Below are 23,633 nucleotides of genomic sequence, written 5' to 3' on the forward strand. Positions count from 1 at the left end.
TAATGTTTTAACCAAAAAAATTCTAACTAGCAGTTCCTTTGCAGAGCAATAGTGGCTCTACAACTTTTATTCATTCTATTCTATAACATAAACTTAGAGCAGTTGTCACTGTCATAGTGTAGGCTAACGCTAAGTCTCTGAATATGTAAGTAATTTTGATAGTGTTTCCATTCAGCAAATAATTCCAAATCAGTTGAAAAGGAGACCCCGTGACATAACACAACACAATCCATCACAAAACAAACAAACAAGAGATACTTGAGACTGATGAAATCTAGACTTTCTTCATCTAGAGAATTTTCATTACAGAAAGGGTTGTGCAGAAGAGAAAATGATGTAGTTGAGTGACTGTAAGACAGACTAGGTCATAATGCTACAATGTTGTTTGTGAAACAGAGCCAAGCCTGTTTATAGACTTATATTATAGTCTGTCATACAGACCCCTAAGCAAATATATCCAAGAAAGCTCATGCAAGTCTAGAAAATGGGGCAAGTCTAGATTTCAGGGCTCATTTTCATTATATATATATTTATGTTTTTTGCTATGAACTTTTCTTTCTGTAAAATATGTTCATTTCAGAGATTATTTATTAGACGAATAGACTTTCTTCTGTTGTTGTATGTGGTACAGGACATGGTGATATGTATTATATGTCAATTGATACGGAAATATAACCAGGGTTTTATTTGGTTATGCAATATATGATATATTAATATTTTAATTGAGTTTTCTAGCATTGTATTTGATAATGAATTGGGATGAATATAAGTTATACTTAACTGACATCTTCCTTATGTTGTATTTCATCTGAAAATATGTGGGATAATAATTGATTTTAATAAACATTTTTATTGTATTTGACATTGAATTAGGGGGATATTAATGATGATATTTATTATCACATCTATGGCTAGGTATGTGTGCTATATTGGCTGAAACTGCCCGAGGTGGATGGCTATCTACATCAATCACAGAGTCGTGCCATTATTTCACGTAAATATCCACTGGCATAGTGAATTAGAAGCTGTGAATAGTCCCCAAATATCTTTGCATTTTAGATAACCAAGTTTGAATTTAGTTCAGACTGTGACTGAAGATTCGTTTGGGCGATAAACAAAACAGAACTGAGGCATTCTATTAATGAGGTCATTTCAAATTGAAACATGGTGATACGATCTACAGGGGTATATGCTAACATCTAGTCTTTGAAATGAATATGTTTTACAGAAAAAAATGGTTCTTAGATTATATTCATAAAAAAATACAGAAAAGGAGATGAAAGATCTTCTTTTTTAGTACTGAAAACCTGGAACTGTGGCAATCTAGACCTACCACATATTCTAGCCATGCATGGGCTCTATTGGGTATGTTTGTTTGAGGATTCTTTGGCAAACTTACGGGGATGTTGTGTATTTGGCCGATAGTTTACATAAGGTAATATGGTTATATCGTCTCCATATTTTTCTTGGAAGAAAGCGCAACATGTAATTTATGGACAGGCACTTGCTTGCTGTAACAGCCTTTATTGCACTTCCTCTTATGAGTGAGAGTAGGTTGGAGATAGAGTCAGTCAGGGGAAAGGTTATATGTGAAATATAATCCTAGCCATTACTGTCAGCCATTGTTCTGTGGGCTTTGTCAGAGAGCTGATATGCTGGCAGATTTGGCCCTGTGGAATGTAGGTGCCACCTCTGGAATACTTGTGTGTGACAACTTGTAATCTGCAGACCACTGTTATTGAATTCTACATGTTTGAATCACTGTGTGATTGGGTAGTAGTCACAGTCACATTATACCTGTATATATGACTCTTTGACACAACTGTCCTACAAAATCATGGCCTGTTAAAAAACATTTTAATCATTGATGAATGTATTTTGTATGTTTTGTTTTAACTTGCTCCCTGGAAAATAGTCCGTCTCACATTCCCTACATTGGGAAAGCCCAAAATGAAGCAAGTCTAGATTTGCCTCATGTTCCCACCCACTGGGGCTCCTTTTCTATTTAAATGGATCTGTTTGCTGTATCAAAGTTATATACATTCAGAGACTAAGTGTTAGTTAACATACAAAACATAAGTCTTAGGTACTATTTGTCAACTGTAGAATTATACATTGCTGTTAACAGAAATCTAATTCTTTCTTAATTATTTTGAATAGTATGCCAATCTGTTGAGAAAAACAATTCCATGGAAATTGGTAAAGAGAGGTAGTATTTAGCCTCACACCAGCTACTTTAACGCGAGTGTACCTTGTTTATCAGTTAGATAGTATGAAAGCTGTTACAGTGATGCATCTGTCTAATGAAGACTCGCCACTCATATAACTGGAAGTTGTTACATTCAAAATAACATTAAGCAAATTAATATAACTTTCCGAATCACTTGGCTCTATTGTACTGTACATTATCAAAATTATTTGTAATTAGAGAAGATTGGGGATACAAATTGGTTCAAGTTATCACTTCATTACATATTTACACTGGCAAAATATATACAACCGCGGAAACACAAGAAGTAAGGCAACAGATAAGTAAAGATTTGTCAATAAACTGCAAACAGCTTGCTGTAACTTTATGCAGTCTGACAGATAAAGACACAGATGTTTCCATGGGGAGAGAGATATGTCACCATTGCCATACAGAGTCAAGTCAATAACAATATTGATACCAACTGGTGTGTACCCATTTATTGCTGTGTTATTGGATATGAGAGTCATCAAAAGGTGTATGGTAATGTACAAGCATATGAGATGTTTCAATGAATTGTAGATTTGTTACAACCATGAATGGATTCAAATTGACTCTAAACATAGAATATTTTGGTGAATACATGTGGTAGATTGCGACGGCCAACTGAATGGATTTGAATTCACTCTGAAGTTGTTTCCTTCAAAATGAAATCCACACATTGTATGTTTCGTGCACCTTTGAAGACAGAGGAGCATACTGTACAATCAAACAAATAGTTTTTATTTGGGTTTTTTAACCCCCCAAACTGTTCAAAGACCCCAATCCCACTTCACACATTCACTGTATATTCAAAGCATCACCATATGAATACACAATGCCAAATATAACATGAAGCATCACCTAAACTTATATCAGGTATTTGTTGGGCATGTGATTGTGCAGTGTTTTAAACAAAACAAGTTTTGATTCCATTTGAAATATACAGACATTAACCATGATCCCTTTTTAAGAAATGTAATAAAATTAGATATCAGTTTTAAGCTTGCAGAATTGTAGCTGAGACATGATAGTGAGTACAATATTTATTGTGATATTACCGCCAATGATGGCACCTCCTCTGAGAGTTCTGCAAATTGTTCAGGACAACAGACTCCTGAACATGAAATATCATGATCAGTGTCCATAACCAATATCAAACTTTTAGGCTTAAAGACTACAGCTAAAAATAAAGATCTCTTTAAGTGCCATAACATTTTTTGGGTCATCTACATTGTTGTTGTTTGGAGGCAGTAAATCTGACATGAAAGATACAGTCTGGTGTTACCAGGCAACTATGACATATCGGACAGTCCAGAGATGTTTGTAGATGAGCTGGTGACGGCCATGTTTGTCTTCCCCGATCTGGGCCAGTTTGTGGTCAGTGATAGATAATCTTTGTTTGTCAGGCATGTTGGACGGAAGATGAAGATGATCAAAATGATCGTTCCTTTGTCTGCATCTTGCTTGCACAGCGTTGCTATTGTTTGGAATGTATGGACCTGAGAGTGAGTTAGTTGGGTTTTATGCCATTTTTGCCAATATTCCAGCAGCATTACTGGAAAGGACACCAAAAATAGGTTTCACACATAACCTGTTGGGAATCAAACCCAGGCCATCAGTGTGATAAGCAAACACCTTAACCAGTCACAGTCAACTACATTGTTTCAGAGTGCCCTGGGGGCGTGGGGTAGCCTAGTGGTAAAAGCATTTGCTCGTCACACCGAAGAACCGGGTTCGAGTCCCCACATGGGTACAATGTGTGAAGCCCATTTCTGGTGTCCCCCACGGTGATGTTGCTGAAATATTGCTAAAAGCAGCGTAAAACTATACTCACTCACTCAGATTGCCCCGTAAAAGGACCATAATCTGTATTAACTGCATTAGAACCCAAATGGTGATCTGAGGATTACAACTGTTGCAAGTCTGGGCCGGGAGTTAAGTCATCTTAGCGCCATGATCACTTTGCGGAACAGGACCCTTGGTATTTCTGGAATGATGGTGGAAATTTGGGTAGTTCACTTGTGAAAGCATTTTCTCTTCATCCCTATAATTCACCATGTGAAATCAACACAAAACCATACATCAACTCATATTTTATGTGATCTCAAGACATGGTGAGGTAGCCTTGTGGTCGAGGTTCTTGCTCTTCTTGATAAAGAAATAGGTTTGATTCCCATCATGTGTATAATGTGAATGCAGGTACCCTTTTTACTCCATTTGAGGTAGCAAACCATATATTCTTCTATTCACCACATGTTGATGATCTTCCAAATAATCTAGTTCCATGTGAATCACACAAGTCAGCATTTATGTGTAAGGATCAATTTATTGAAACAGTTGGATAACAAGATCTAAATCCCTTCCTGCTCACATATAAAGACATTTGATTGAAAATGAAAAACTAAATCATTTGACCTTGGACCAGTTTGATGGAAGGTGATAGAACGTCCCTCCCAACAATCCTTGATTGACTTCCAGAGTCAACACTGAAAAAAACCAAACATTCCGTTTCAATTCAAACTTGAATTCAAACAAGTTAATTTGGCAAATGCTGTCATTAAACATTGCCCAACACTGTGGGATGTCTGCAGGCACTGATAGCCAGGGACTGGAGCCTTAGCGATCTACACAGACTCAGTGATGGAGGAATGACCATGTTGATTGTGAGTGGATTCTACCTCCAGAATGAAGAAAGACTTCTCAGATTGGGGTCATGTTATGGCTATGTATAATTTTTCGATATTTTCAAAATGACCTTTTTCAGTTTTATGTGTTTAAATGCATGTTCAAATGGTTAGTGGATTCCCAGCTCTGAATCCACTGAAACCATTGCATGGTGTGATCATGGTGGTTGAACATGAGTTTGCACCCAGTTTCTATATAACGACTTGATCACTTGTTGCAGAATGCATGCCCAAGTTTGGAGACTTTTGAAATAAGGTTATGTTCCACTGTCACTTGGTTAAAGCGTTAGCTCGTCACACCGAAGATCCGGGTTCGATTCCCCACATTTGTACAATGTGTGAAGACCACTTCTGGTGTCCCCCGCCGTGATATAGCTGGAATATTGCTAAAAGCAGCATTAAACTCAACTCACTCACTCACTCACTCCACTGTCACTTGAATTATAAAGAAGCAATAACATGGGGGCTACGGTTTTAAACGTAACCTGAAGGAGAGATATAACACACAAGTTCCAAGTTAACAAAGCTGATATGCAAGGTGTCTGATAAAAGTGTGTGCATGTATGTCTGTGTTTCAGTCTGTCTTTAGATTCGTGGTTGGGGGGGGGGTAGTGAGTGGGGGATTCATCACAGGTAAAGTCAACAGTGTTGGCACTGTTTGCTTAGAAGATGTGACATAGTATCCTTTTGAAAAATAATCTTCTGATCCATAACTGAAGTGTAGAAGTCCATTAAGATAGATTCTTCCTGCCTTGTTTGCCGGTAATTGTGTGCAGAGCATGTGTAATAACCTGGTTCAACCCGATGGAGTGTTTAATGCTGGAGCATCACCAAGGCCAGTGACGGGTCATCAGGAGATCCCATCCAGCGGTGGACATGACAGATGATGATGGCAGCAAACATTTGCCAAGACTTGTTGACACTACCAATAATAACCCAGTGGAACTGACCCATCAATCTGGTCCTAATGGGGCTTCCTTTATGGCCAGCATGTGCTCAAATATTGGATTCTTTCATATGTCAACAAGATCAGCTTGGTATTTAATGTGTACGCTCATACTTTGTGACACACATATTTCATTTTATTGTCAGCGGAATGTCTTACAAGTATTTATCATACTGTTTGGATTTATGTAGGGCAAAGTTGTTCGTGCAGACTGTAAATCTGTGAACAGTTGGTTTTAATGTTGAATACCCATGTTATTTTATGCATTTTAATTGTCCTGAATTTTATTCATATCCCCGGTACTTTAAGAGTTATCACCCTTGTTGAAGTTAAGTGTTAAGATACATTCTAACTCTTTGTTGCCCAAAGTAAGTTGAAATATCATTATAAAACCATACTGAATGTTATTTATATTTCATTATTTTAGTTATTTATAGCTTTGATCTTACTCAAAATAGGCTGTGTTAACAAAAACATTTCACACATATCATCCAAGTGTTGAAATAAATGTGCTATTTTGAATGTTCTAAATCCATCATTGTCTACTATTTGTGGAACTAACAACCTGGATTAAACCTCAAGTGATCTCATATATGTCAAGTTTGTCCATTGTGCAGAGCGTTAGTAAACATTTTGTTTGTTGTGTAATGCCTCAGCAATATTCCAACTATATGAAAGCATCCTGTAAATAATATACCATGCAGGGATGATTCTGTTCACAATGCCTCACAACACTGGGGTACAAGGACATGATATTAACCAAGTTACTGACCCAATCCGACCACCTCTGTGGTGTAGTGGTTAGAGCGTCCGCCCAGGGAGCGGAAGGTCGCGGGTTCGATCCCCGACCATGTCATACCAAAAAACAATTAAAATATGGTACTTGTTGGTCCCTGCCTGGCGCTTGGCATTAATGGGAACAACAAGGACCGGTCGGCTTGGAGTCAGTATAATGTGTCTGAGTGGGGTATTCATGTTTCACTGCGGCATGGTATCTCAGTGGGCTAGCACTATAAAACCAACTTAAGTCTGGGCTGGTACCAGCAGGCGCACATACACATACACACACATGCACGTCGTCATATGAGCGAAATATTCTCAAGCACGACTTTAAACCCAATTTCACCTCACCTCACTGACCCAATCCACCAAGTTACCTTGGGCAACAAGCAAAGTTTGCTGGGGGCCATACCTAACACATGACAGTGAGGCTGAAACTACCCTTGCTCCAAGGCTGTACTGAATGCTAAGCCCATGGATGTACAGTAAATCTATCCTTTACAGAGGCTAGTCTAGCTAAGCGGACAGTACTAGTCTAAGGATGTCAGTCTGTTATTTATATGTTTTTTAGAAATGTTCATTTAAGCTATTAATTATTACATTAGAGACTTGTGCAATTCTAGGCTGAAACTTGTTGAATTCATCATTCTGGTTGGGGTTTAACACTTCATACACACACATTTCATGCTACTGTGGTAACAACCAGTTGTGTATCTAGTTGATAGTTGAGGAGGACTTCTAGTGAAAGTCTGGGAGTCTATTCGTTGAGTGTGATTGCAATGAAGCTATAAGGGACCAGTGAAGATCCGGGTTAGAACTGATCTTCAGTAACCCTTGCTTGTCGTACGAGGCGACTAACGGGATTGGGTGGTCAGACTCGCTGACTTGGTTGACACATGTCATCGGTTCCCAATTGCACAGATCGATGCTCATGCTGTCGACCACTGGATTGTCTGGTCCAGACTGGATTATTTACAGACCGCTGCCATATAGCTGGAAATTTGCTGAGTGAGGCGTAAAACTAAACTGACTCACAAAACTGTAGGGTGTATGGCAATGATAAGTAGAGGTAGTATTCTTGGAATAATAATAAACTATAACTGTAAAACTCATTGGAAAAATCAAAATAGATTTGTGAATACAATGATAACTCTTGTTTGATTTTATATTACAGTGTTTTGCTTGCATATGGCTCTCTATCCAAGAAAAATATGAGCCTATGACAGTTTGATTGTTCTGATAATGTTTATTTTATATTTCAGGGTGTTTTGCTTGCACACGACTCTCTAGCCCAGCGTGAACATGAGCCAGTAACCGTCAACCATGTCCACTCCCACCCGCACACTCTGGCCCTCGACCATGTTGATGTCAATGAACCTCTTGAGTATCCCCTTATGCCTTATGGCGAGGATAGCGTGAAGATCATCCACTTAGAGAAGACCAACGAGCCATTGGTAGGTGTCCTCGCATTGATTTTAGCAACATGCCATCACATGTTCTATGTGGAAAGGAAAAGCTCTTTACTGAAGGTCTATTTTTATAATTGACTTCAAGTTTATTTGCATTGATGGAAGTGCAATACAAAAACATTTTAAGTCATTTCAGTTTGTTCAGTATGTCAACTATGACAACTTCACACACTGCTTGGGGCGTTGGGGTAGCCTAGTGGTTAAGGCGTTCGCTCGCCATGCCATTTCTGGTGTCCTCCGCCCGTGATATTGCTGGAATAAAAACTAAAACCGGGTTCGATTCCTCACATGGGCACAATGTGTTAGGTCCATTTCTGGTGTCCTCCGCCATGATATTGCTGGAATATTGCTAAAAGCGGTGTAAAACTAAACTCACGCAGTCACTCACTCACACACTGCTTGTTTATTCATTACAAACCACAAACGTAGACAACAATATGAAGTCAGTGATATCTTTCACATCAGTAATACAGCACAAGCCCTCCCCTTTTTGTTCACAACTAAACAGAAACACAGTGTCATATAGTGGCCATGGCCTGTATGTTTTCAGTTTATGGAAACATGAGTTATTCTGAAGAAGTATCCATGATATACTGGTACGCACATCAGTATTTAAGTGCATTAAACATGACTTTAACCCCAGTGTCTTCTCCCCAACCTGTAAATGTCAGCCTATGTAAATATTGTATCCTTGCACATATGTAAGTCCCTTATTTGGTATTTATGACTTCTGGTATTTGGTATTATTAGAAATTTACTGTAATAATATTGTCAAAAGATCACACCAAAGTAACCATGAACTGCCACTCAAGACTCCCCTATTTAATTTTTGAAGTTTTGCTCATCTATTTTATTGGTTTGGCCTCCAGAAAAAATAATTCTTCATACCCATGATAAGAGTGAGTGAGTATGGTTTTACGCCGCTTTTAGCAATATTCCAGCAATATCACGGCGGGGGACACCAGAAATGGGCTTCACACATTGTACCCATGTGGGGAATCGAACCCGGGTCTTCGGCGTGATGAGCGAACGCTTTAACCACTAGGCTACTACTTAACCCCTAACCCCACCCCACCCCCCAACCCCCAAATGATAAGAAGCAGAGTCACTTCTCTAATGTGTGTCCAACATCTATGGTGGTGGCAGGCACCTTGTTTCACTGAGGTGGTGAATGTCTGGGGCCCTCATCACCTTAAGCTTTCCTCCAACATTAAGCTGACACGCTGAAATATTATCAGCAGTGACACTATAACCCCGTGAATTAAGCATATATTCTTCCCTCCAGGAAGTTCATGTCCTCTGAGAAGGCATATCAGTATACTTAGAAGTATGTCGATATAGTAACAGTGATGGCTATTTATTTTCACAACACATTTGTTCATCTGACACTATAGGCAGATGAAGCCCAGTCAAGCGTGACGTCATTGTGCGACAACATGTGTATGAAGTCATGTGACATGGGATAGGCCATAGGCTACCTCCGCACTATACATACCTGCCTTTCCCACACATTAATGTGTCTCACAATATATTTAGTGTACTGTGTAGATTCAAGTGTCAGATTTAACTGGGTCTTTCGATTTTCAATTCCGTGCTACTCAGTGGTAGATTTTTTTATTTCAATGCATAAATGTCACATGTTATTTTGGGGATTAAACTTTCTCTGTAAAGTACATATTTTTGTCCCATGTATAATTCGAACCCTCACTCTCAGAGTCAGGCTCTTACCCGCCACCATAATGACAGTCAGAATGTGGGAACATGATGGTAGCTTTGCTGATGCAGATCTGGCGTCAAATTGATCTTCACAAGAAATACTATGTACATCCCAATTCACAAATATGATACACTAGCTTCATTGTATTTCATACGATGCATTTGAGAAACAGTAATGTTAATTCAAAGGTGGTAAAATGGCTGCCTTATAACTGAATCTGTATGAGCCAATGGCCCACATGCATGCTGAATGATGATGATGATGATGATGATGATACAACTTGATTTACAACCCAAAAATTTCAAATGTTAGGTTGCAAAAGCTCCGCAGCCTAAGTTAGATGCAGATTTCAAGAAGAAATCAACATCAACATTGTGTGCAGTCCTCACCACAAGAGAAATATCAGTAACATGTAGTGTGTAATTCTGATGAATATTCCCGTCAAAACATCCATACTTTTTTTGTATCCCTTGACGTCATGTAGTAACACCCTGAGTGTTAGTAATTGATCCTTTGATGTGAGTACAAGTGTTATAACTGATTTATATCATGGTTCAGTGTGGGGACAGTGTGGCAGGGTTGGCTGCAGTGTGATGGCAAGTATTCCCATGGGTAGTGTTCCGTGACCACCACTATCACCCTCTCTCCTTGTCTGATTACAGTGTGGGATGTCATACCATAATTGTGTGAACTGTGTGATCAATACTTTACCTTAGTTCCCAGGACACAATGTAACATGAGAAATGTGGTGACCCTCCTATCTTTGCTTCATGTTGGGCGGTGGGGTAGACTAGTTGTTAAAGAGTTCACTGGTCATGCTGAAGACCCATGTTCGATTCCCCACATGGGTACAATGTGTGAAGCCCATTTCTGGTGTCCCTGCCATGATATTGCTGGAATATTGCTAAAAGCGGCATAAAACTAAACCCACTCACTCACTCATGTACTTGTTGAACGATAGATATGAAGCTCATTCTGTCGTAATGTCTGATAGGGTTTTGTATCTTATGATGCTGTTTGACATTACTTCTGTCAGATCTCAGTGATATGAAGTCATCATAGCAGGATTATTAAATAATTTACTCCCAAACGTACTGACAATATGAACTTACCATGGGTGTAGGTCTAGTATCGCTTCATTGAATGATGCCTTAATTTGGCACTGACAAAGAATTGTAAATCCAACTTTAAAACAGATTCTAATATTTGAATAAACCCAATAAAATTGTTTCCATAATCTTACAAAATATCTGCTAAAACAAGACTTAATGATATGATTCTGACTACATTATAAATACGTGTGTATGAATCACTATCCAGTAGCAACGTGTTCACCCCTTATGGCACCCACCACAAAGACATGCAAGGACAAGCCAAGGGTTCACCTGAACAAACATGGGAATCAGTCAGTTATGCATCAATTGCAAGACCGCCTCCGTGGTGTAGTGGTTAGAGCGTCCGCCCGGAGAGCGGAAGGTCGCGGGTTCGATCCCTGACCGCTTCATACCAAAAGATGTTAAAATATGGTACTTGTTGGTCCCTGCCTAGCGCTCAGCATTAATGGGTACAACAAGGGCTGGTCGGCTCGGAGTCAGTATAATGTGTCTGAGTGGGTTATTCATGCTTCACTGCGACATGGTATCTCAGTGGGCTTGCACTATAAAACCAGCTTAAGTCTGGGCTAGTACAAGCAGCCGCACATACACATACACACACATGCATGTCGTCATATGAGCGAAATATTCTCAAGTACGACGTTAAACCCAATTTCACCTCACCTTATCAATTGCAAGTATCCTGTACATGACTACTGTAAATGTTTTGAAAAGATTTGTCCTTGAATGCTGTCATTCAACAACTTTTGAGGAAGATTTGCATGATGCTCCTTAAAATCTTCACAGAAAAAGGATGCTAGATTGTATATAAACAATTGTGCAATGCTCGACACAGATTTTCATTTGTGTTTTTTGTCCCCTGAATCTGTATGTACGCATAAATCTATATATGAAACAGGTGAGGCAATTTCAAAAGTCTTTTTTTGTATTCAGCTTATATTTATTTTCTAATCAATATAACAGAATTTGCTGTTTGAACAATATCAGATTTTCAATGTACCTGATGCTTAAGGTCAACTTCTTTGGCAAATTCTGGTAGTTTTGATTTGGCCAATCTGAGCAGAAGTTATTTTTCATATGTGTAAAGAAATGTATTAGCAAGGCAGGGAGTGCAATGGGCACCCATGGGAACATCATGCCACTCCTGCCTATCACACACTCAGTTGAGTTGCAGAGATTCAATATTCCCAACTTTCATCATCACACACTAACGAGTTTTTATTCAATTTACAAAAACTCCATCTATTGTTCTGCAGCCATTTCTGTCTGTGAGAAATGTGAATGTCTTTAGGTGAAGACTTTTGACTCCTTTTCCCTCCTTTTCCCTGTCAGGCTGTCAAAGAGCTAACAAAATTACATGAAACAGGGAAGTCGTAGAGGTTGCGTGCTGTCACCACGACTGTAGATTAATCGCAGCCACACCATAGCCACAACTCATTGGTCACATGACAAACATGGAGACTGGCAGTTTGGGGTCAACTGCACAATATATGCCACAATGTCCTTGGCAATACTGTCAACAACATGGTTAAATAACACAATTACTTTCTGAGTTTTCACGGCTGTCACTGAGTACTGAAAGAAATAGACAATTTGTGAGGAGTCCTGGTCGTTAAATAATTGGGTGAAATATACACCCCATTTGTTGTCTCTGTAGAAGCGTTTCTCACAGACTATTACAGAATTACAATAAAAGTAGTAGTCAGGGGAAATGTAGTATTTGTATTGATGTCCCGTGGATGGAATATAGGGACACTGTTGTTAACATAGCAGGTTGTTACATCATCTGACTGAAAGGGAATAAGGTGGTTGAAATGTTACATCTGTACTCACAGACCGCCATCATATAGCTGGGATATTGCTGAGTTTAGTGTTAAACAACAAACAAACCAAACTTTATACCAAATTTTTAGTAGTTAAAAATTATTATTTAAGTTTGAGAGTCAAGTATGATTAGACATCAATTTAGAACTCGGGTAAGATTCCAGATAAAATCATATTACAGCTCAGTGTAAATACAAGAGGTTAGATAAGGACTTGGAGTTGAGATAGAACTGCTACATTGAGTAAAGATGCTAAGGAAAGTGTCCATAATGAGAAGCAACATAGATGACCTTTTTCATCCAGTTAGTAGATTACATTGTTAGTTTATCTGCCATGACAATAGAGAAAAAAGCCAGGCAGGTGCTTGCCGAGCCCCACCTTATGTCTGGAACATCTCAGGATGGTGTAAAGAGGGGATGCTGGTGTGCTAGACCCAACTCAAGACATCAGGCACTCTCCTTGAGACTGGCTGTTTCCAAAAGCACTCTGCTACTGCTGCAATCATCATTAATCAGATAATTAGGCATATCCTTATGACAGAGCTTAGATTTCTTTTGTAAATGTGCCACGTTTTGAGAATACAATTGATAGCTACAGACTGTACATCCTGGCTTTCTTCCCTTATTATATTTCCTCTATTGTAAGTACATACTACGGTATGGAAGGTATGACAGTTGTAGTACTGGCAGTGCTTCATTCAACGAGGCACAGAGGAGCCTACAGTTATCATGTAACTCTGAAAAACAGGCTAGTTCCACAAAATTCCTGCTCTTGAAAGCATGAACATATTTGCAATGGCAGCATTGACATATATGAGATGTTTGAGTCAATAAGTGCAGGAACATCATCCTGATTTATGAACGTGTAGGGACATTTATGATACAGTTGAGATATTATTTGGAATTAATTCTCAAGCTAACATGTATAAACTGGCAGTGTTATGAGTAATCACATGGTGGATATTACAAACCGCTGAAACTATATGCAGATGTAGCCACAAGGGAAATATGATCGGAAAGGATTCATGTGGATATTTCATTTGACTAATATTTTGTATTTTTTTTGTTCAAACTGGTGTCTGCCAAAATTTAAGCCAAAATTAAAATTTGCAAACTGTTTTATAAGGAATGTCTCCTTAAAACTTCAAATTTTTATTATGAGGCTGTAGCTAATCGAGCTATTTGTGTAATTCTGGTCACATCAGGGCCTAGATGTTTTAAGCTCTCTTGGCTCTAAGATAGTCATAAGTGCCATACATCTTAGTGCTAAGAGATCTTCGAAAATCCTGGTCAGTTTGCATATCCCAGTTTTCTTTGTTCTTAGATCGATGTCTTGAGCACACAAAGCATCAGCTGCTGGCAGGCTTGTGGACTTAATGTGATTTCAATTACTCACTTTTTTACCTCATTTCCATTTTTGCAACATAAAAACTCAACCTTTGTAACAAGAGACTTGAAAATAATTACCTTTTCCTCCTCCCGGGAAAACCATTAACACAACCCAACTTCTTGGAAATAATTGATTCCTTTGACTATTATCTTTGTTTCACATTTCTAAATACAATGAGCATGCTTTGTACAAAGATGAATGCATACTGTTAATACTGGTTTGATTTATAAGGAATGTCAAAACTTCAAATTTTATTATGAGGCTTTAAGGGTCTGAATAATCGAGCTATTTGTGTAATTCTGGTCACATCAGGGCCTAGATGTTTTAAGCTCTCTTGGCGCTAAGATAGTCATAAGTGCCATACATCTTAGTGCTAAGAGATCTTCGAAAATCCTGGTCAGTTTGCATATCCCAGTTTTCTTTGTTCTTAGATCGATGTCTTGAGCACACAAAGCATCAGCTGCTGGCAGGCTTGTGGACTTAATGTGATTTCAATTACTCACTTTTTACCTCTTTTCCATTTTTGCAACATAAAAACTCAACCTTTGTAACAAGAGACTTGAAAATAATTACCTTTTCCTCCTCCCGGGAAAACCATTAACACAACCCAACTTCTTGGAAATAATTGATTCCTTTGACTATTATCTTTGTTTCACATTTTTAAATACAATGAGCATGCTTTGTACAAAGATGAATGCATACTGTTAATACTGGTTTGATCCGATGATTGTCATTTGAATCACAGATCCATCCTTCTTAATCATTTTTGGTTTGTGTGTACCAACTTGGGTTGGTGGGTTTCCCTTCGTGGTAAAGACATGCATCAGTTTGAGTTTTCCTCTCACATGAACAAACACTCTGATATGACTGAATTACTTCTCAAATCTCCAATATACCCAACTCACTCACTCACTCACTCACTCACTGAAAGATCCTGAACTCCATTGTTAAACCCAACACTCGCTAACTTGTTGACATATATAGAGGTCTTAAGCTTTACTGTCACTCAGTTGCTCCATGATTCTTGGCTCCACTGTTAACTCCACAACTCACTCATTCACTCACTCACCCACTCACTCACTCACTCATACAATGAGGTACAGATATTTGCTGGCATGCTCTTATGGATTCTGAACTCCATTTAACCTAACTTCCTCACCTTCACACTTTATCACTAATGCATTCAGGTCAAGAGCTTTCAGATTCTCCCAGATTGTGAGTTCCTCTGTTGGTGGTTGTCATGGCAGCTACTGAGTGGATCTACATGTACTATGTATGTGTTCTGTCATGTTACAGGGGGCTACAGTAAAGAATGAGGGAGACTCGGTGATAATCGGGAGGATTGTCAAGGGCGGAGCAGCTGAGAAAAGTGGTGAGTATGTTGTTTTCATAAACAGGGTTCAAGGTTACATTATCTTGAAAACATCCAGTTGAGGAACCCATGCTTATCATGAGAGGCCACTAACAGGATCAGGTGGTCCTTGGTATGCGTGTCATTGTTTCCCAGTACCATTGACGGACGCTTATAATGTCAGTCACCTGTTTTTCTGGTCGAGACTTATAAACTTACAGATTGATGTCATTAAGCTGCAATGTCACTGACCGTGGCAATAAGTAATACACACACAAAGAAAATTAAACATGTTTGTGTTTCATGTAAGAAGAAAATAAAGCCAATCAATAATATATATAAGGTTCTGTGCCCACTAAGACAAACAATTGTAATCACCTGCCAAAAACCAATGTAATCTGGCTTAGACGTCATTACTGCTTGGTGGATGTTTCTCACAAACAGCTTCATTAGGTCAATTTAGGATTCCTTTTCTAATTCTAATTGTGCTAATTCTTGGTTGGATGTGAAAATACAGCGTAGTCCTCATTATTTACAGGTATTGCTGACTGTAACATGAAAACAGTTGGTAAAAGCTGATATCTGCATGTGTAACTTTGTTTCTATTGTCAGGTTTGCTTCATGAAGGAGATGAGATTCTGGAGGTGAATGGCATCGACATGCGAGGCAAAAATGTCAACGATGTGTCAGAGATGCTGGTGAGTGATGGAGAATGGTTCCGATTGGAATATATTATTCTAGTATGTTTGAAGTTTAAACAATAACTGCATGTAATACAGGGATATTATTTTTTTAGTATGTTCAACAATCAGGATTTAATGTTATATACAGGCCTATATGAGGGTGACCATATCATTCATTGTGAATTTGTAACAGATTGTTTGTATATGTTCAACACCAGTGGCTTGCTGTTATTTACAGGCAGGGAGAATACCATTTATTGTGACCAAGTCTTCAGTAACCCATACTTGTTGTAAGATAAGACTAACAGGATTGGGTGAACAGACTTGCTGACTTGGCTGACATGTCATCGTATCCCTATTGTGTAAATCGATGCTCATGCTGTTGATTACTGGATTGTCTGATCCAGACTGGATTATTTACAGACCGCCGCCATATAGCTGGAATATTGCTGAGTGCAGCATTAAACAACAACCAACCAACCAACCAACCAACCAACCAAACAACAAAGTATTACCACATGGATATTTATGTATATACAATGACCTACCATTGTTTACAGGCCTACATGACAGGGACGATAACATTTATGATCATCCCAACTCACAACTACGCATCACCCAAACCAGCCGCCCGACCAAAAGCAGTGAGTATAGAGGTGCCTGCATAAACTATTTGTACAACTATGTTCTACAGTAAATGTTTATTCAATAGATCGTAATGTTCCTTTGACAGTAACATTTATTGTCAAGGATCTGTAAATGTGAAGCATCAATACCAAAGATTAACCAGTTTCAGTTATTAACAGAATCCAGTGTGTGTAAAAGAAATAAAGCAAAGGAAAATTAAATCGTTGATCACTGTGAATACAACCAGGTTTGTGCCCTAACACCTGTAACTCAAAACATTTGCATAAGAACGAAAGTGTTTGTAGCCTGACTCCACAAAGACACTGTTTCAGATTTAATACATTTTCTGAATTATATGAATGTTATATAAGTTTATAGAAACTAATTTTACTATCATCCCTCAATTATAGATTTTTACTTCGTTATGAGCTGGTGAAAAATTATGAAGATAAACATGAAATATGTTTAGGAATATAGTATATGTGTGGTGATGTTCTGCAGGTGCACTTACGAGCGCTCTTCAACTATGACCCTGAGGACGATGCGTATATCCCGTGTCGAGAACTGGGGCTTTCCTTCATGAAGGGAGATATCCTCCATATTATCAACCAGGACGATCCCAACTGGTGGCAGGCCTACAGAGAAGGCGAGGAGGAGCACCAGTCACTAGCTGGGCTTATACCCAGCCGGCTCTTCCATGAACAGTAAGTGGAGTAATCACTGGCTGGGCTTATACCCAGGCGGCTCTTCCATGAACAGTAAGTGGAGTAATCACTGGCTGGGCTTATACCCAGGAGGTTCTACCATGAACAGTAAGTGGAGTAATCACTGGCTGGGATTATACCCAGAAGGTTCTACCATGAACAGTAAGTGGAGTAATCACTGGCTGGGCTTATACCCAGGAGGTTCTACCATGAACAGTAAGTGGAGTAATCACTGACCGGGCTTATACCCAGAAGGTTCTACCATGAACATTAAGTGTACTAATCACTGGCTGGGCTTATGGCTGGGCTTATACCCAGGAGGTTCTACCATGAACAATTAGTGTAGTAATCACTGACCGAGCTTATACCCAGCTTGATCTTATGTGGACAGTCTGTGAAGTAATCGCTGCCTAAAACCTTCCAGGCTCTTCCATAAATAGTAACCACACTGAACACAGATCAGCTAGTTTAAGGACGATGTGTTTCTTGATGCTACATGGCAACCTTTGTTAATCACTCTTAGTACCAAAGTGAAAAATAACTGATTGGGAACTTGCAATTGGGTTGTATTTTGTTACAGACGTGAGACTCTGCGTCAAACTATGCCAGGAGATGGGAAGGACGGCAAGAAGAAGGGGCGATCGTGTGTCTGTGGGAAGAGAGACAAGAAGAAGAAAAAAAGAAGAAACGATCCTCCCTCTACACTGGGGCTGACGAGGGTAGGTGTCATTACCTGATCCACAGGTCAGGTGCTGGGTGTGTTCACCCCCCTATTTTAACACTTTAACACATGAAGATCCGGGTTAGAATTGATCTTCTGCAACCCATTCTTGTCGTAAGAGGCGACTAATGGGATCGGGTGGTCAGGCTTGCTGACTTGGTTGACAGATGTCATTGGTGTCCAATTGAATAGATCAATGCTCATGCTGTTGATCACTGGATTGTCTGGTCCAGACTTGATATTTTTACAGACCACTGCCATATAGCTGGAATATTGTTGAGTGCGGTATAAAACTAAACTCATTCACTCACTCACTCTCTTACTCATTTTACAATTTATAATATTGGTCTGTCACAGCTGTGGCTGTGCTTCTAGGTTATAGCAGTGTTTTGATGTCACATGTATAATTAATTCTTCTTCTGCATTATGGTTTATGCATGTCATCAAGCATAAGATCTTTTATTTGCAGAAGCAGAAGAAATCCTCTCTTATGAAGAAATGGTTAAATATTTACCTCAGCCAAACAGAAAAAGACCAATTGCCTTAATTGGCCCATCAAATGTTGGGAGGGCAGAACTCAGACAGCGTCTCATGGAGTCCGACTTTGACAGATTTGCTGCAGCTGTTCCTCGTATGTTGATCTGCTCTTTAGTTTTGGACATAGTAATTTATTTGAAGTTTTATGATGTTCAATGTTATCAGCAAAAGGAACTGATTTTTGTTTGTTTTTATAAGTTTGAACTAAGTAGAGGTATGTCTGCCTGTCTGTCTGTCTGTCTGTGAGTACATAAGTCACAATGAGTCTTTGAGTGTTTTGGCACAATGGTTAAACAAACAATATATTTTTAATGTGTTTCCATGCATGACTTCATAAACCCTTAAATAATTTTGTGTAGTGACAAATTATTCAGATGAAAAATGGTTATCACATTAAGTGCTGCTCTAACCATGGAGATGAAACATATCTTGACAGACACAAGTCGAGTCCGCAAACCTGAAGAAATCGAGGGCAAGGACTACCATTTCATCTCACGCACCATGTTTGAGGCAGACATCTTGGCCCAGAAGTTTATTGAGTATGGCGAGTTTGAAAAGAATCTGTACGGCACAAGTCTGGAGGCTGTGAGACAAGTGATCAACCAAGGAAAGATCTGTGTGCTCAATCTCCATGCCGATGTAAGTATATGCTCCAACACTGTCACATCAAGCTGACATAATCATAATCTTATAACTGAAATATTATTGAGAGTAGCATTTAAAAGCTGCTGCAGGAAGGGAGATAACTCTTGACTGAAAGTTTTTCAACTAGAGCTAAATGTTACCCATTGTACTGAGTTCTTTAACAGTGTTTTTCTGTTTTGTTTGCCAGGCTGTGAAACCGCTGTACACATCAGACCTGAAGCCTTATGTGATATTCGTGTGTCCCCCAAACCTGGAGAAGCTTCGTGCAGTGCATGTGAAACTGGGCAAACCAGCAACACCGGTATGTATACGTCTCAACATCATTGCAGTCAACATTCCCGCAACAGGGATGACATATTCAAAGAAATAGTCATATTTAATGCTTTGTAAGGTCTGTCATTCCATTTAGGTGGGAGTATGGATGGCTCAGTTGTCTCAGGTTCTGCAATAGAGTCATATCCCTTAGGCTTGCCCGGAAATTGTGACTCTGGTACAGCCCTGATAATGTATAAAGTAGGGGTGGGTATTGCAGAGAATTTTCATATTGCGATATATTGCGATGCGAAGGCATATATTGCGATATGTACCGTATATGACCGTCTATAAGACGACCCCATGGATAAGACGACCCCTAAACTTGACCCTTAAAATCAGTGTCAAAATGGTATGTTTCGTGCATAAGTCGATCCCCACGATGGGGTCCTAATCGCGGCAAACACAGACCACAGACAACTGGCAGTTACCAATAATTATAACTTTGGTCCACATTATTCAAAGAATTCACAGTCATATATATTGTGTCTACTCACGGACCGAAATGAAGTGTAGTTGACAGAAAATGCATAATATATTTTGCTTCTCTAAATATCATATTTATTGTAGCAACAAACTGGCTTGCTTATTTTACACCATACAACAATCATGAACTGATTACCGCCTCGTTTTCCACTGACTGCTAGTTTACAGTAACATCGGTAAAAATGTGTGAATTTAAATGGCGTCCGTATTTTACCCCATTCCATGTGCTTACCACGTTCATGAGGGTCCGTATAACCTTAGTGTTGATTATATATATTTTACATAAAAACTGTAAATAAAATTACACAATGCTAGGATATATTTCTTTGGGTTAAATAATAGTATTCTGTATTATATTTTACTGACGACTGCGTCAGAATTCATCCCGTTATATTATTGTGCATGTTTGAACTTGTTCGCCGAGAAACGTGTGCAAAAATGCAGCTGATTGCTATTTCCGGCTCAAATACACACGGTAATCTTAATTAATTTATAGAGCAAAAACTGTAACTAAAATTACACAATGCTAGGATATATTTCTTTGGGTTAAATAATGGTATTCTGTATTATATTTTACTGATGACTGCGTCAGAATTCGTCCCGTTATATTATTGTGCATGTTTGAACTTGTTTGCCGGGAAACGTGTGCACAGCTGATTGCTATTTCCGGCTTTGTGTACGAGACAAATACGCACGGTAATCTTAATCCCTGCAAATAATACAATGCCCAGCAAAAACAACTTATACTAGTAACTTAAAAGGTAAATAATCTTGCCTAGTGATGTTTAATTGCAAATTTGACGTCTCTACTGACAAAGTCGTCTTCTGTTGTTTGTTCACACGAAGTGATACGATGTTGTTTTCTTACCCCTGGAAAAAAGTTTGACGAAAGCGTAACCCATGGATAAGATGACCCCCTTCTACAGACTGCTTTTTGGTCCTCAAAATTCGGCTTATAGACGGTCATATACGGTATTGCAATATATTGCAAGAAGTTTTTTCATCGAAAGAAACTACTTATACTCGAGTTAATGCTTGATTTATACAACAAAAACAAAACAAAATCATCATGTTTGACTAAGCTTTAATAAAAACTTTTAATCCTGACAAAATAAAACTAAATAATATTTGGCACAAATGAAACAAGGCAATATCCGAAGATTTCCGAGTGTTATGAAGTTTTCCGAATGCGTATTGCGATACGTATCGTTTTCATGTCTGAACCGGTAAATACAGGTAAACCGGTTATATTACGCAGCCCTAGTACAAAGGTCTTTGAAAACCGTGCACCAGTGTTGTAAACATCTGAACTCACGCTCACACACGCTATTCCATTGCAACAACAAAAAAAAGAAAGAGATTTTATTTCATTCTTTTGCTGTTGGTAAAGTTGCATTGATACCAGACTCACACACCAATGCCTGTTATGGCTGCATGGCCCTCATTGTTCAATGACACAATGTCGTTGTAGCAGTGGGGTAGCTGAGTGGTTAATGCATTTGCTTGTCATGCCAAAGACCTGGGTTTGATTCCCCACATGGTTTCAATGTGTAAAGCCCATTGCTGATGACCCTGCTGTGATATTGCTGGAATATTTCTAAAAGCGGCGTAAAACAAACTCACTCGCTCACAATGTCGTTGTTTTAAGTTATGGTCATGCTGACCTTCCACAAGTAGTCAGCTGTAAACCTGATATGATGTGAAGCGTAGTTTATGCTGGACCGTTTTTACATCTGTGTTCACAAATCCACCAACTCTAAAACCCTTAAATGTGAAAAAAGAGATAGTCAGAAGTGTTTGTTGTATAGCACCTTAATAACATATATATTTATTGACCAGGATGACGAGCTGAAGGACATCATAGAGAAGGCTCGCGAGATGGAGGATGTATATGGCCATTACTTCGACTACATCCTGGTCAACCAGGACCTCAACAGGGCATACGATGAGCTCCTTCAAGAGATCAACCGCCTTGAGATCGAACCACAGTGGATCCCAAAACCTTGGGTAGACTCTTTCATGTGAGATGATCAGAGACCGGTTGGGTCTTGCTTCAGCAATACTTCATTCATGGATTACTGTGACCTGTGTACTTCATGTGCTACCAGACTAATGTGTGCTCAGACATAAGAGTGCTGAAACAGAAACTATGGGATACTCCTATGATAGACGCAGGACCATGTTATGGAGACTACAACTACGCCAGAGTGAAAGTGTTGCTGGGATGATGTTATATGTGATCAAGCTGTGAGAGATCCTCACAATCAATATGTACATTGAAATCACGAATATTGATATTAAGTAATGTGGAGTGTGATAGTTCTGAGTTCTTGTGACAAGATCAGCATTGCCTCATAGGCAGGCCAAGCAAACAAATCATGATCCTAACTGGTTCACTGAACACACTAACAATGTGATTGGCTCATAATGCCTCTATCAAACACCTTCCAGTGTATACTACACACAAGGACGTCGTGATCATCTGATAATGCTTCTATCAAATTACCTTCCTGTGTAAGGCACTGAACTGTCTGGTGCACTGGGTGAGTCCACACAACTAAGGAAGTGTCCTGTATATAAACAAGAAAGCCTTATGGAACAGATGATGATGATGATGAATGGGTCTTTTCTACGACTGACGTTTTACTTGTGACAAGCAATAATCAAGACACCAGACACTATGGTCTGATGGAAATAAATATTAATAACATGCTACTCGGAACAGGTGCACTGTCAATGTGTACATTGCTGCTCAAGGCATCTGTTACCATGGTTACAATATTTATCATTTTTTTTGTGACATTTACCTTCATTCTTGGGAGTAATACTTCTGGGAGCAATGTTTGACCCATTTTTCTTATTCCACTTCTATTTCTGTAGTTTTCTCCACATTCAACATGATACAAGTACAAGGTTGTGCCTTATAGAGATCTGTTACCCTGGTTACCAAAGTTTTAATTCTGTTATGAGATGGTTAAAGAGATTTATCATTCAGTGGCTGCGGCCATGTTTTTCACCATGGTTACCATGGTGATGTAGACAGCATGCCTGACAAGGCTGACTCTTGAATCTGTCTACATCTGAATTTACAAATATGAATATTTTACTCGAAAGAAATGGTTTTATTTGTTTTTGCATACGATTATGGTTGAAATATTTTTAATTTCTTTAAAAGCTACTGAGTTTAAAAGTGTTCAAAGGATGTGCAGTCATTGGTCACAAGTAAGTTAACGAAATTTCATTCTAGTTAGGGTTCACAGCAAATCTTCATTACTTTACTTCATACAGTATTTTAAATTGGAATACAATGCTATTGTATGAATTAATGTAAATAATTTTATTAGTTCTCTGAATGTCACAGAAGTGACACTAAAATACATTACTTGGCAACATTTTTTGACAGATTCATTATG

The 23,633-nt window shown here is 38.8% G+C and overlaps 1 protein-coding gene across 1 annotated transcript in view; it reads left to right on the forward strand.

Annotated features, from left to right (window-relative positions):
* Positions 1–23,633, forward strand: part of LOC124280027 (protein PALS1-like) — a 68,635-nt gene extending 45,002 nt beyond the window's left edge. Inside the window, 11 exon segments of the mRNA XM_046715906.1 lie at positions 7,903–8,094; positions 15,451–15,526; positions 16,118–16,203; positions 16,749–16,832; positions 17,317–17,519; positions 18,100–18,202; positions 18,205–18,238; positions 18,713–18,871; positions 19,214–19,416; positions 19,610–19,723; positions 22,060–23,633. Of these exon segments, the coding sequence (XP_046571862.1) occupies positions 7,903–8,094; positions 15,451–15,526; positions 16,118–16,203; positions 16,749–16,832; positions 17,317–17,519; positions 18,100–18,202; positions 18,205–18,238; positions 18,713–18,871; positions 19,214–19,416; positions 19,610–19,723; positions 22,060–22,245 (1,440 nt within the window). The 3' untranslated portion in view covers positions 22,246–23,633.

Source organism: Haliotis rubra, unplaced genomic scaffold (assembly GCF_003918875.1).
Source record: "Haliotis rubra isolate DU_JTF1 unplaced genomic scaffold, ASM391887v1 Scf26, whole genome shotgun sequence".
NCBI classification, from domain to species: domain Eukaryota; kingdom Metazoa; phylum Mollusca; class Gastropoda; order Lepetellida; family Haliotidae; genus Haliotis; species Haliotis rubra.